The sequence below is a fragment of the Erpetoichthys calabaricus genome, chromosome 18 (assembly GCF_900747795.2).
Source record: "Erpetoichthys calabaricus chromosome 18, fErpCal1.3, whole genome shotgun sequence".
Classification (NCBI taxonomy): Eukaryota; Metazoa; Chordata; class Cladistia; order Polypteriformes; family Polypteridae; genus Erpetoichthys; species Erpetoichthys calabaricus.
In genome coordinates, this window is record NC_041411.2 from 54819544 (window position 1) to 54834249 (window position 14706).

The window sequence follows — 14706 nt, forward strand, 5'->3', positions numbered from 1 at the left end:
TCTAAAGTATATACACTATATGCATATATTCAAAGAAGCCAAAAGCAGCTAAATGTAATGCACATTATCAAAATGAAATATTCTGCACTATTTTAGTAGGATAGATGTTAGACATTATTCTGCATCTGATGGTGCAGGAAGCTAGAAACACTCTTCAGCTGCACGACACATTGCAAGAGAGTTCTGAAATCACTAGATTATTTTTGTGTTGATAGATTTGAATAGTCTGGTGACTCTGGAGCTAGAAGGAAACATACTGAGTGAAGCAAATATTAGCCCATTTGCCTTCAAGCCTCTGAAGAACCTCTTGTATTTGCGACTAGGCAGAAATCACTTCAGGACTATTCCTCAAGGACTGCCTCCATCACTGGAGGTAAGAGCAAACTATATAAAGTAATGCATTACTTCCCTACTTACCAGCAGCTCAATACTGTTCTTTACTCTGCAATAATATGACTAACACCTGTCCTGTTTCATTCAGGAAGTGTATCTTGAAAACAACTTAATTGAGGAAATTTCAGAAGCTGCATTTAACTGCACCAGACACCTAAATGTTATTGTACTAAGGCACAACAAAATAGATGAATCTCGAATTGCACCACTGGCATGGATTAATCACATGTAAGTATATCAATCATTATTTAACTGCAAGCAAACTTCAGCCAAATACAAACAAAAGATGCGGTTCTCTAGCTTCCTTGCTGGGACACTGGGTTTCCTAAGCTAAGTTAGATGTATCTAATGATCTCCATTTCTTGTGTGAATACTTTTCCTGATTGTTCTCATGCTTACAATATTCTCTTCATCAGACTAGAATTTTGCACTGATATACTGTAGCCTTATTTTAAATCTAACTTTGGTGCAAGGGTAAAAGCAGGCCTTATTTTATCCACTCTATTGACATGCTAAGTAAATGTTAGTTAAAACACCACAGCACACCAGAACACAAACCACTAGCCCTTGGGTTCTACAGCAAAAACATGTTTGTGTATAATGAAATTAATTCTTGCCCTTTAATGAAACATGCATTTAATCTTTCACACCTTTTGTACTGGTGAAATGTCATTGATGTAAACACCTGCTTTGTTAGCTGAAGGTGTATTTAGGAATTTTATTAAAACAAATTGTCGCCCCAAAAGGTTCAAAATTAAAATAAGCTAGGACAAACATGAAATTAAACAAATTTGTTTGCCGTGCAAACAAACAAATGTAAAAAAATGTAAAACAGAGAATGCTTGGATGACAAGTTACACTGTTTTCATAAAGATACAATTTATTTTTTGTATAAAAAAATAACAAAATCACACAAGAAGTGCCGCAATGGGCTTTAACAGGCCCTGCCTCTTGACAGCCCCCCAGCCTTGACTCTCTAAGGAGAGAAGAAAAAACTCCCAAAAAAACCCTTGTAGGGAAAAAATTGAAGAGACCCCTTTCCAGGTAGGTTGGGCGTGCAGTGGGTATCAAAAAGAAGGGGGTCAATACAATACAGTACAATACACAGAACAGAACAAATCCTCAATACAGTATAAAAATAAAAATTTTAGAAGTACGGAGTAGAATTTAACAGTAGATGATATCACATAATATGATTTGGATTTGTTTAGAGTCCTGGAGACCTCATTCATCAAGCTGCCTCCCCCATAAAGATGCAAGAGCTTTGTAAGAAAAATTAGTTTCAGCTTTATTTAGTTGTCAACAAAAAAAAAATTGAAATGAAAGTGTCATGTTTTGTGCATTTGGGACATTTGCCACTTTAAAGTTTTCATGGTTTTATTTCACATTTGTACAATGTCTCCATTGGCCAGATATCTTTTTAAAATAAGATTATTAAATACAACTTTAATTAATAAAGCTGGCATTTGGGGCAAATGACAGCACAGCAGTACTAAAAAACAAAATACCTTTAATTTCAAAAATACCACATGTAACCTTTAACAACCTACTTCAGTTAGAGAGGTTGTGGGGTAAAATAGGAAAACAAATGGCTGAAAGAATGCTGACATATCTCCTAGGTGAATCTATTCTTAGTTCACTATACTACATTTAGCTATAAATAGCTCTATTGTAAATAAGTGGAATGGCCTGAAAGTTGAGTATAATTTCCCTCTTTTCTAAGGAACCTGGAATCGATTGACCTTTCCTACAACAAGCTATTTCTAGTGCCTTCATTTCTGCCAAAGTCCCTAGTGCATCTTGTTCTGGTGGGAAATCAGATTGAAAGAATCCCAGGATATGTATTTGGCCACATGGAGCCAGGCCTCGAATATTTGTATCTCTCCTTCAACAACCTTCAAGATGAGGGGATTGACCCAGTTTCTTTCTTTGGTGCATATCACTCCCTCATTGAACTCTTCTTGGATCACAACCATCTTAATTCTGTACCGCAAGGAATCACTGAGATGAAGGTGCTGCACTTCTTGAGGCTGAATGATAACAAAATAAGGTAATAATAAAAATGTTTTGTCATCACAATTCATTCTGTAGTTTACTCATCTCAAAACAGTGAGGCAGACATAAGACATTAAAATTTATTCATCCATCCATCCATTTTCTAACCCGCTGAATCCGAACACAGGGTCACGGGGGTCTGCTGGAGCCAATCCCAGCCAACACAGGGCACAAGGCAAGAACCAATCCCGGGCAGGGTGCCAACCCACCACAAAATTTATTCATATAATTTTTATTTCAATATTTCTTCATTAACTTAAAAAAAAACACAACAATCAATCCACTTAATCTAGTTCAGGTTTGCCTAGACTAGACCCTTTACTGGCAAAAGTTTGAGCAAGGCAGGAAATTACCCAGGAAGGTGATTCCAGTCAATTGCAGGGCACATTCAGGGTCAATACAGAATCATTAATTTCCTTGACACACTCACGTCTGGCATATAGGAGAAAAATCAAAGTACAAACATCAAACAGTGTCTATGCCAGTATTTGAACTCGGGATCCTGGAGCTTTGAAGAATATTCAAAAGTATATTTTTTCATGAAGAAAAAACAGAACACTTGGCCTTCCTATCTTAATAATTTGCTTATCCTTTGTTTTAAACAAGCCTAAGTACCAGTCTGTTACTATTTTCAATAAGACAAATTGTTATTATGTGTAACAGAAACAAGTAAATATCAAAATGTCAGCATATATATAGTAGGAAAGGTATGTCTTGTGTCAACTGCTGTACTGATGCAGTACACATCCTTCATGTGACATATTTTGAAACAGTCACCAATTCACATCCCGATGTTGCAATTGGGACTGTAGAAATGTGTTTCTTTGCACAATTTCTTATATTTTTTATGTTAAGGGTAGAATGACAGTGCCTGATCCACATGACTGACACACCTCTTATGTTATTGTAGGCTACCTACCACAGGGCAAGGCTTAATGATTTTAACATTTCCTCGGACACAAACAACAGTTACTTGCATTGTGAACAGTGCTAAATGGGGCTAACATCTTTGTTGCCCTTCTACTTGATTGCAATCATTTTACTCTTTTGCCCCACACCTAACTGCACCACAGTGAACTTTCAGGCAATTGAATTCACCAGGCATATTACGGCAGTATGGTTGTACAGTGCTGTATGCATCAGTATCACTATTAATGTCAATGTCTGATGACTAATTCAATTTGAGCATGTTCAGAAACTGGACAGAAAATTCTGTACGACACTGTCTATCCCTTCAGAGGGGGTCAGGGTTGTATACCATAAACAAGTCACTAGCTGAAACTGTTTTTTGTTTCCACATATGCACGTGACAACAGCAATGTTCAATGCTTGACATGTAGTCGAAATGACCAATCACAGACATCATTAGAATGTTCTGAACCTCAGCTATCCAGTGGTAATGAGTATTTCATTATACATGGGTCAATATATGTGGGGTATTTGATAAAAGACGATTAAATGAGCTTTGATGCACTGCTCACCTCTAGGTATACCTGTGAAAATTTGTATGTATTAATAATGAAAGAAAGTAGACAAAATTAAAACTTATGATTTAATTGAAAGAAGACACTCTTGGGTATGTAAAAATGCCATTATTGCTTTTGATGGGTTTACTGCAACTTCCACAAACAACTTTGAAATGTGGTGGTGCTCCACTGGCGGTACACCTCGTGCATAAGTGGTTAAACAATATTTTAAGAACTCTAATGCAACTAAATCCAAAAAGGTACACCAGTACTAAAAAGGGTATATAAATGTAACCTTGTTGTTACATAATAATACATAACCATACTGTGATAGCTACAGTATACAATATACTATAGTTAAGATGAAAAAAGTTTTCGTCTAATTATTAGACATGTTACTAAAAGCATTATTATTTCATATTAAAACACTCTTCTTTGTGAGGATCACTTGTTGGGTAGTAGATTTAAAAGAAAATAAATGCCAGACAAGTTCCTCAAACATTTATGAATAAAGTTAAAAAACTAACATATAAAAACTGCCTAAAGGTTTGAATATTACAGTTTACTGCTAGCTCAATACATAAGAAGTACAAGGGTACCTAGATACGGTCATTTCTATAAAATCAATACATAAAACATTGAACGAAATCAAATCTGCTTATGAATGGTCTGGGACAAAACTGTTGCAGTGAAATAGGTCCAAAATAGTGCTTTAAATCCAAAATATAATGCATTACTAATGGCAAAATAAAACTATGTCCCATCTAACACCATTTTCAGAGTGAAGCATTTAGTTCAATTCAGCTTGTTTTTGTAAAACACTTTTCAATGAGTGCAGGAAGTAGTGGCATTTTTATGCTAAAGGTTACTTCTCTTCTGTGGGCCATGGAAATGACTTAAAATTGTATTGAAACACACTGCAGACTGCTAATAGAAGATAAAATGTTTATGCCTAAATTTACTTTTCGGCTGGACTAAGGCTAAAAAATAAATGTGAAATTCCTTCATTGGCTCAGACAAAGACATACCCTTAGCTTCCTTGAGTACTTGTAGTATATAGTTTAAAGTAATTAAATAATACCTAAGCAACTTAAAAGAGACTGAGCAAATTGTAAATAATTATTGGCAGCAATCAGCTTAAAAGTGTAAACAGATTAGCAGGCATACTGCATGTCCAAGAAGACTTAAAGCTGTTATTTCAGTAATTGAGCCACCAACCAATTTACTAAACTAAGCAGTCTGAATAATTAAGCAATCCAAATATTTCAGTTTTTATTCTTATGTCATATACTAGCAAGTGTATGTGCCCAAAGACAAATTGAATTAATTTATTTCATTAGTCTTCAAAAAGTACACCAGTTTGAATATAAAATACGAATTTTGCTTACAAAGATGTAAATGCACGAACCGTTCAAGAACTACTTTTTAAAACCATCCCTCTGTGCATGCGAACTAGAAAGAAGCATTGTATTAATGAGGACAACAAAAGTTATCTAGTCTGAGTAATGAACTTAACAATCTCCCCTTTGTTAAATTAGAGAATATAAACATGTAAATGTTTTATTTTAAATGCCATACCCTGTCACTTAAAGCTTTTAGCAACAATAAAGCAGATGCATAATCTTAGATCAATCAGTTAGATAACTGCTTCTTTGTGGCTGACCAAAGAACTTGATCTGTCCTTCCAGACTGTAAGAGTATTTTTATAGAACTGATCTCCAATCTGTCTTTTTTCTGTGACACATTTTGTAGGTTTGATGGCATTCTTGAGAGAGCAGTTGTCAATGACACATGTAATGGGCAGAATGTATGTGTCTGCACCATCTTTATATAATTCTGAGAAATGAGTTGCAAGAAACATTGCATTGTCAATCCCATCAGTTAAAGAATGTGTTTCTAATGCAACAGTGCTGCACACACTCCTATTTATATTTATAGATTGCCAACAGACTGGTAAAAATTGACCTCCTTCACTCATTAGTACTAAGTAGTGTCCACCTTGGTACCACCATCAGATAATTACCAAGAGAAGCATCACTAAACAGAACGTTTTAAAGAGTCATCATGCCCTAATTGTTAAAATTTGAATCTGATATGGTCAGATTTAAATTTCCTCAATATTTTGTTTGTTTCAAGGATACTTTCTACTGTAGCGTACTTTTTGTTGGATGCAAGGCTGTTGACATCAAACATCACATCTGGCCTTCTTTGCCAAACAACCCATAAAATCTGGCCTACTTTTGATTTCAGCTAATCGGTTTCTATATCTGTTAAGTGGTAATTCAAGTTGTAGGTCTCCTGAAGAGTCTACCGGAATAGGACAGAGGTTTTCATATGCATGTTTCCTTCTGTAATTGTATAACTCAACCTGAAGAATTCATCTGTACTCCAACTTAACAAAAATTATGTTCCTTACATCCAATCTGAAGCACAGATTTTAAATAAGAAATTTCCCAAATAAAGTCATCAACATGAGAAGGAAGCAATCTAACCAGTACAAAAGAGCAGGACGCTTTTCAAGGCTTCTTTCACTTTGTTGTGAGATCACAGTGTGCATCTGTAAGCCCAAAACAGATTTTTTTCAATTAGGGACTATATCTGCTGGTGTATACTAATTTTATAGAAACATATGTGTGCCCTATATCTATTTATTTCATTAGTCTTGTAGTAAAAAGTCAAGCAAAATGACACATTTTATTGGCTAACTAAAAAGATTACAATTCATTAGTCTTCAATAAGTACACCAGTTTGATTATAAAATATGAATTTTGCTTACAAAGATGTAAATACATTCATCTTATTTATCTGTATCAGAAAACATATCTTTGGTTTCAAGCATATCCGCATTTTCATTAGGAAAAACTCTGTTCTGCATATTATCTTTACACTCAATAACAAGACTATCAGCTCTTTGTAAATCAGCTGTGTCTGTGGTCCCAACAAACCCATCAGACTCAGTATAATGCAAATTGTACAAATTTCCCTATTTTCCTCCAGTTTTTCCTGCTCGCCCAAGAGTTTTTCCTTTATGCTAAACCTCACTATTTCTGCCAGTGTATTTTATAGTTAGACCTAGTTTTAGTGCACGCCAAATTTACTGGAGGTCACTGAACATTTTCTGTTTCCTTAGCAATGTCTGTGTCACTATTCATGCCCTCTGCTTGACTGTGTCTGATTTCACTGTCTTTCTTAAGTGAATCATTTTTTTTTGTCTTTCCTTTGACATTTTCTGTGGAATTCTGCCTCATTAATAAATGATCTATTTCTTGAACACCCACCTTCCTTAATCTTGAGTGATGTACACATACATAAATACCTCTGTGTCTTATAAAGACCACTATATCATCATATTCAATAACAACTCCAGGACCCTTCCATTCTGCACCATCATCTCGTTTATAGTATACCAGTCTCCAGTTTTGTACTTGACTTCTGTATTTTCCAAGAGCTCTACATATCCTGTCTAAACATTCGGCTTCTGCAAATGCTTTACGAGCTGTATTTAAATCTGAAATATGCTGTACAAACCACTAATTGTGGTTCCATCAAAAGTTAATTAATTGTCAATTAGAATGAAGGCAAAGTTAGGTTTTGTTTAAACAAAAGTTGATATGGACTATAGCCATGTACATTGTGCATAATATTTGGAATGGTTAATCTAATGCAATTTGCCAGTCACATGCATCACCTTTTTTAACATTCAGAAGTATTTTTGTCAATGTTTGGTTGTGTCTTTCTAAACGTTCATTATTCCATTGGGCAGGATGCTGCTGTTGTCTTGTATTAAAATTTTCAGCCATGTCTCTCACTTCTTCATTGTTAAATTCTCCTCCATTGTCACGATATACTTTTTGTGGTGGTCCGTGAATACTTATTCTTGAGTTGTTAAAATTCTTTACAATTTTACAAGGTTTCTTTGAAGTAACAATGCTTCCAGCACTAAAATGTGTGAAATGATCAATTGTGTGGAGATACTACACATTTGGTTCAAGTTCATGTAGGTTCATGGCAACAGTGTTATATCTTGAGGGCAACAGAAAGCCCACAACTGGTTTAGGCATAGGCTTGCTCTACTTGAAGCGTGTTATTATTATTCACAATTTGCCGTAAAATAGACATGCATGTCATTATTACCAGAACTGCACAACAGTTTCTGTAGTTTATCAACTGTGGCATGTCCCAACTGCATGAGAAGCTTCAACATAATTACTTTTTTTGCTTCTCCTCTTTTGTCACGTGCTCTGTGATTATCAGTTTCATTTTCATGAACTACTTCTTGCCTGTTCCTATCTATAATATTTATACAATACCGTCCAGAAGTGGTCATTTCAAGCTGTTTAGGCATTACTGCTCTGTCATTTATCAGTGTCAAGCAGGTATGTTTGAAGATGTTTTACTTAATAGCAAAGGAATATTTGCAGAGATCACTTCTGTTTTAATATTGCACCTGGTGTGTCCAATTTTAACTGGAATGTTAACTTTTTGAACCAGGTAATGGCAATTTTGAATGGTTCTTCTGATACAGTGACATATTTTGCTTTTGATCTGTAAAATAAGCAGCATAATTTTCATTTGTATTTCAGTGGAAGGGCATGCAATCTCAATTTCATTGAGGCAAATGTTAGGCATGTGCTTGCAGTTAGGGCCAACTATTTTTCTTTAATTTATAGACAAGCACTATCAAGCAGTTTGAAAGCTAATACCACACCTGGAAGAGCCATGTCAAATATATGCATTTGATTATAGCTTTTTTTTTTTTAACTCCGTGATGTAATCTGATATTGAAATTGTACCTTTCAGCATTATTTTATCAAATGATTTGTATGCCTCATAAGTGTGGTCTTTTTCCTCTTTCAAAAATACCCCATCTAGTGTTTGGATTAAGTTATCTATACCAGTGTTCTTGTTTAAGTCTTCTGCAGGTATTTCTAACCACTGTTATCTCTTGCTCTGCCTGTAAGCAAGAATGCCACAGCAAGAGATTGTTTTTTTTTTCAAGTTGATCACTCCACCCCAAATTTCAGGTTCATTTTTACAGCTTTCATACAATCTAGTTTTAATTGAAAGCAGGAGGTATTTTGCAATTCCCAACCATATTCTGCTACCCATGTTAGTCTTCAAAAAGTAAACCAGTTTGAATATGAAATATGAATTTTACTTACAAAGATGTAAACAAACTAACCATTCAGGAACTGCTATTTTTTACAACAAACACAAAGCACATGTGAAACTAGGAAGAAGCATTGTCTTAAAGGGGACAACGACAACATCAACAATCTAGTTAGAGTATATTTACCATAATATAGAACTTACCATTTTTCAGGGTTCAAAATTGGGGAAAAAGCACATTTCTTAAAACTCACTGTACTAAAAATGAAATCATATGCCCCTAAAGTGCCACCGAGGTCAAATTTTTTGTTTTCCCAAAGTAGTCTAGTGCCTCTTTCTAACAAAGTAGGATATGTGTACAACATTTTGTTGAAACTGGACCATGGGTGTGGGATTGTATAAAGAACAAACACAACCACACACCCACATTGAACTTAATATACAGGTAGTCCCCAGGTTACGGACATCCGACCTACGACATACGAACGGGGCCGAAGCTGCAACGCATACGCCTCAGTAACTGCCGCTCCGTCATCTTCGGCCTGTGGACGCTGCAAGCGGTGGCTGGACGGAGGCTGGAGGGGGGCGGTTTCACTGCTTGCGCAGTGTAGTGGCTCCTGGCGGCAAGCGGTTTCACTGCCCGCCCACCACACATGGCTGCCCCGTTTGTTCTAGGTGCGCGGCTGGTAATGCTGCAAGCGGTGATCCGGTTGTGGCTGAATGGGGCAGCGGGGGGTAGCATTGTAGTGTGCCTCGGATGGCTGCGTGTTGAATGGGGGCGGTGGTGTTGCGTACGCTGCAGGCAGCATACTGTAGTGGAGGTGACTGTGAGGTGGGCTGGTGATGAACCGCCCCTCGCTGCCCCCATTTATTCTCAATAGCAAGCCTGCTTGTACTGTTACGCGCATAGCAGGAAGTTGTCTCTTGTCAGATCTGGTGGTCCAGATCGTCTGGATGACTTTGATTTATTCAGGGACGATTCCAGTTCGGCGCGAAGATGATTCTTCATGTCGTCAGTTCACACACTTCTCGATGGTCCAGGATTTTTCGGGTGATTTTCTATGTAATAAACTGAATAAGTTATAGCGTAATGAAAATTGCATAATTAGATCTGGACCACCCTATACATCAGACGTGTTGACGACTGGTGCCTTCCTGCTGTGATAGCTGTACAGTACTGTGCAGAAGAGCTCATCTTACCCTTTTGTCTTCACCCTTCAACAATGTCTCTGAAACACAAATCTGATGCAAGTGCTGGTGATATAGTAAAGAAGAGAAAAGCCATCACCATTGAAAATAAAGTAGAAATAATAAAAAGGTCAGAAAGAGGTTAAACTCCATCATTCATTGGCAGAGCACTTGGTTACAGTCGGTCAACAATAGCATTTGTTAAAATAATGTACCTATTCTGACTTACATACAAATTCAACTTAAGTACAAACCTACAGTCCCTATCTCGTACGTAACCCGGGGACTGCCTGTATTAGATTTGGTGACATATGGTATAATTCACTTTGCCAATAAATTTCTGTTTTGACTGTTTGACTTAAGAGTAAAATCTCATTTGGTCAAAATGGTATAAACTACAGTATATAAAACTGTATATTTAATTAAATTTGTAAAATCTGCAAGGGTCTCATAACTTTTACAAAGCACTGTGAGTCTAAATATAAAATTAGTGAGTCTAAATATAAAAAGCTGATTTTTGATGCTTACACCCGCAGTCTAGTTCTTTCGGTCATTACCTAAAGCTTGTAACCATAGATGGGGGCAGGAACGCAGATCGACTGGTAAATCAAGACCATTTCCTTTAGGATTAGCTCTCTCTTCACCACGACTGGTACTCCAATCTGCCTGTCGATCTCCCACTCCTCTCCCTTCTTCCCTCACTTGTGAACAAGACCCGAGATACTTAAATTCCTCCGCCTGAGGCAGCACCTCATCCCCAACCTGGACAGGGCACCCACCCTTTTCCAGTTAAGAACCATGACCACAGACTTGGAGGTGTTCATCCCAGCCACTTCACACACATCCACAGCCCGATGAAGCCAGCAGGACCATATCATCTGCACAAAACAGAGATGTTATCCTGAGGTCACCGAACTAGACACACACCATTCCTTGGCTGCAACAAGAGATTCTGTTTATAAAAATAATTAACAGAATCACTGACAGAGGCCAGCCCTAGCAGAATCCTACACCCACAGAGAATGAGTCAGACTTACTGCCAGCAATGAAAACCAAGTTTTTTCTATGGTCATACAGGGACTGAGTAGCCCCGGAACAGCAGGCCCAGTACCCTATACAACCAAAGCACTCTCCATAGGACACAACGAGTGACAGCCCAAGACCATAAAACACATGTAGACAGGTTTGGCATACCCCCATGAACAATCAATATCCTTGTAAATGTAAACAGCTGGTTCAGTGTTCTGCTACTGGGACAAAATTCGCATTGTTCTTTCAAACCTTACTTTTCAGGCTCTGGCCTAAACCTTTCCAGGGAGGCTGAGGAGTGAAATACCCCAAAACTTGAAAGACATCCTCTGGCCCCCTTTCTTAAAAATGGGGATTACCACACTAGTTTACCAGTCCAAAGACACCACCCAAACAGTGCAACATTGAACAGATGTGGAAGTCGAACAACATCCAGAGTCTTCAGGAATTCAGGGTGAAGATCATCCACCCCCAGGACCCTGCTACTGAAGAGTTTTTTTTTTTTAATACCTCAGTGACCTCAGCACCAGTGATAGGTGTCTCCTCCTCAGAGTCCCGACTCTGTTTTCTCAAAGGAAAGCATTTCAGTGGGATTTAGGAAGTCCTTGAAGTGCTCCTTCCACTGCCCAACTACATCCCCATGTGACATCACCAGCACTCCCTTTTATAAACAGCATGGGTAAAGCATCCTCCTGAGATGCCTGACAATTTTCCATGGTCTCACTTAACTCCTCCCACACCCATGTTTTTGTTTCTGCAGTTGTCATCACCGCACTAGGCTTGGCCTATTCGTACTTGTAAGGAGGATTGGAAAGCCACCTTCTCCTGCCTAATGGTTCCCTTTACCACTGGCATTTACCAACAGGTTTGGGGACTGCTGCCACAACAGACACTAATAATCTTATGGCTACAGCTCTATTAAGGCCTCAGAATGCAAGAAAAATTTGTCTAGTGGTACGAATTGAAGATTTCCTGCATTTGGGCCTCTGTTAAACATTCCCAGTACACCTTCACTATATGTTTGCGTCTTCCTGGTCTGTACAGCATCTTCCCCCGCCATCTGATCCAACTCAAAGCCAGATAGTGATCAGGTGACAGCTCAGCCCCTCTCTTTACCCGAGTGTTTAAGACATACAATTGTAAACCTGATGACACAACTACAGAATTTATCATTAACTTATGGCCTAAGGTGTTCTGGTGCTAAGTGCACTTTTTAACACTATTGTAATTACAAATAGTGTTGTTTTTGGATAAAATGTGATTAGTGCATAAGTCCAACAACCAAACAGCACTACAGCTCAGATCGGGGAGGCTGTTCCTCTGAATCATGTCCTTCCATGTTTCATTGTCATTGCCCACGTGAGCATAAAAGTCCCCCAGTAGAATGATAGAAGGACCTTCTAGCACTCCCCCCCAAGGGCTCCAAGAAGGATGAATACTCTGACCCAATTGTTGGAACATACAGTAAGCACAGACAATGGTCAGAGCCTTACTCCTGAGATGAAGATGTAGGGAGGTGATCCTCTACAGTATATGCACAGAGTTAGTTTCTCACCTTGGGCAAATCTAGAATTGAATAAAGTTCAACACTATGACAGTTCAGCTCTCTCCAGTAGTTTGGTTCCAGAGCCAGTGCTGTGCATTAAGGTGTGCCCATCTATATCTAAACGGTATCTCTCCACCTCCTGCACTAGCTGAGGATACTTCCCTGACAGTGATATCACATTCCATGTGCCTTGTGAATTTCCCATTGGGATTAATAAAGTATCTATCTATCTATCTATCTATCTATCTATCTAGAGTCAGTTCTGATAACTAGGGATCAGTCTGCCAAGGAACTTGCCTTCAACTGTCGACCAAACCACAAACCAATGGGCCCTTATGTATCCTCCTCCTGCAGGCGGTGGGTAATTAATGTTGGGAAAGAGGTCTCTCTATCAACATCTCACCCAAGGAGCGGAATTCAATTGTTCACAACATTCATTCATCATCAATTTGTGTGAAGAACACTGTAATTCATTTTATTTGCACATAAGAACAAAAATATATTAGGGACTGAGGTTTATTTGTGAATGATACTATGTGGCTTTGGCCTTGCTAGGTCATATGTTTTGGCACTATCCTAAATTAAAACCTTTCTGGGTGAAGTGATAATATTGGATTTATTATCATCCCAGACCTTCTTTCAGTAAGAATGTTTGGAATGATATTGGATGGGATTGGAGACTCTAACGATAAACCTGCTGTTGTTTTCTACACTACATTGCTAGTGTGTAACCTGAAAGAATTCTAATATGGTCCTAGAACTCTATGTAACTTAACACTGGAAAAATCTGATTTTCTTGTGTGGGACTGTGAAGATCTTATTTAGATTCTACAAGAATTCATTAATGTTATTCTTTAATAAATCTGTTGTACTCCTTCCTTTGTTTCTATTTAAGTCCTTTTGTTTAAAACAATATGAGAAAGTAAAAACTTTTTGTTACTAATTAACTCTCTGCATTGGCTACTAATTAGGAATTTAATATTATTTTTAAGACTAATTGATTTTAACCCTTTCTGTGATTTAATGAATTGATAGTATTTTTGATTGGACTGATTTTTCAGTTTTTGTTTAAAGCAATGTGTGTTTGATTGTTGCATTTTATGTCTAATATAATGTGCATATCTGGAAATACTGAGGTGGGTTGGCACCCTGCCTGGGATTGGTTCCTGCCTTGTGCCCTGTGTTGGCTGGGATTGGCTCCAGCAGACCCCCGTGACCCTGTGTTCGGATTCAGCGGGTTGGGAAATGGATGGATGGATCTGGAAATAAATCATATTTCACTATAAAAAAGAAAATCATGCAGCAAGTTATTCGTCACTGCACTTAGACCTTTGCTGAATTTCTCATTTTTACTTTCATTTCTTCTTACGATGCAAGGACAGGTCATAAAATTGATTAGCCACTCTAAACTGGTGATCTGATGAAGTACAGCTGTGTGTTTTAGTGTTTTATGACAGGCTCAATCCTGGTTTACTCTCTTTCCTCCATTACAAGCTGCTGTTTCTGAACAGGAGAGAAAAGGTACAGTATGGGGGGGGGGGGGGGGGGGGACTGATGGATTTGGAACACCATGTAAAATATCTATAAATCTGCAGAAGGAAAACAGACATAATAGAGAAACATAAATCCCAATAAATTAACCTAAATAAAAATTAGTATTTGGTAAATATGAGGTAGTGAGATTAGTGAAATAAATTGTATGGTATGAAGGAGGCAAAAATGTTATTTATATTAATTTCATTTTTTTTTTAAACAATGTACTTATTGATATAGTTGCTAGGGTTCCTTATTTAAAGCTACAAGATTCCCTGTTCAGTTTTAGCGCTATCTGATAATTGTAGTAAAATAAAGAGTAAAAAACATGCAAAGAATTGAAATTATTTATATTCTGTAATATTCCTCAGGTATAATTGTCTGTCA

The 14706-nt window shown here is 37.5% G+C and overlaps 2 protein-coding genes across 3 annotated transcripts in view; one reads left to right on the forward strand and one right to left on the reverse strand.

Annotated features, from left to right (window-relative positions):
- cenpp (centromere protein P) overlaps positions 1-14706 on the reverse strand; it is a 410887-nt gene that overhangs the window by 36323 nt on the left and 359858 nt on the right. The gene's annotated exons all lie outside the window — the stretch shown is intronic.
- ecm2 (extracellular matrix protein 2, female organ and adipocyte specific) overlaps positions 1-14706 on the forward strand; it is a 30630-nt gene that overhangs the window by 14354 nt on the left and 1570 nt on the right. For both annotated transcript variants that reach the window (XM_028824279.2, XM_028824280.2), the window contains exons 7-9: positions 216-373; positions 482-621; positions 2117-2443. In XM_028824279.2, the coding sequence (XP_028680112.1) occupies positions 216-373; positions 482-621; positions 2117-2443 (625 nt within the window). The remainder of the gene's footprint in view (positions 1-215; positions 374-481; positions 622-2116; positions 2444-14706) is intronic.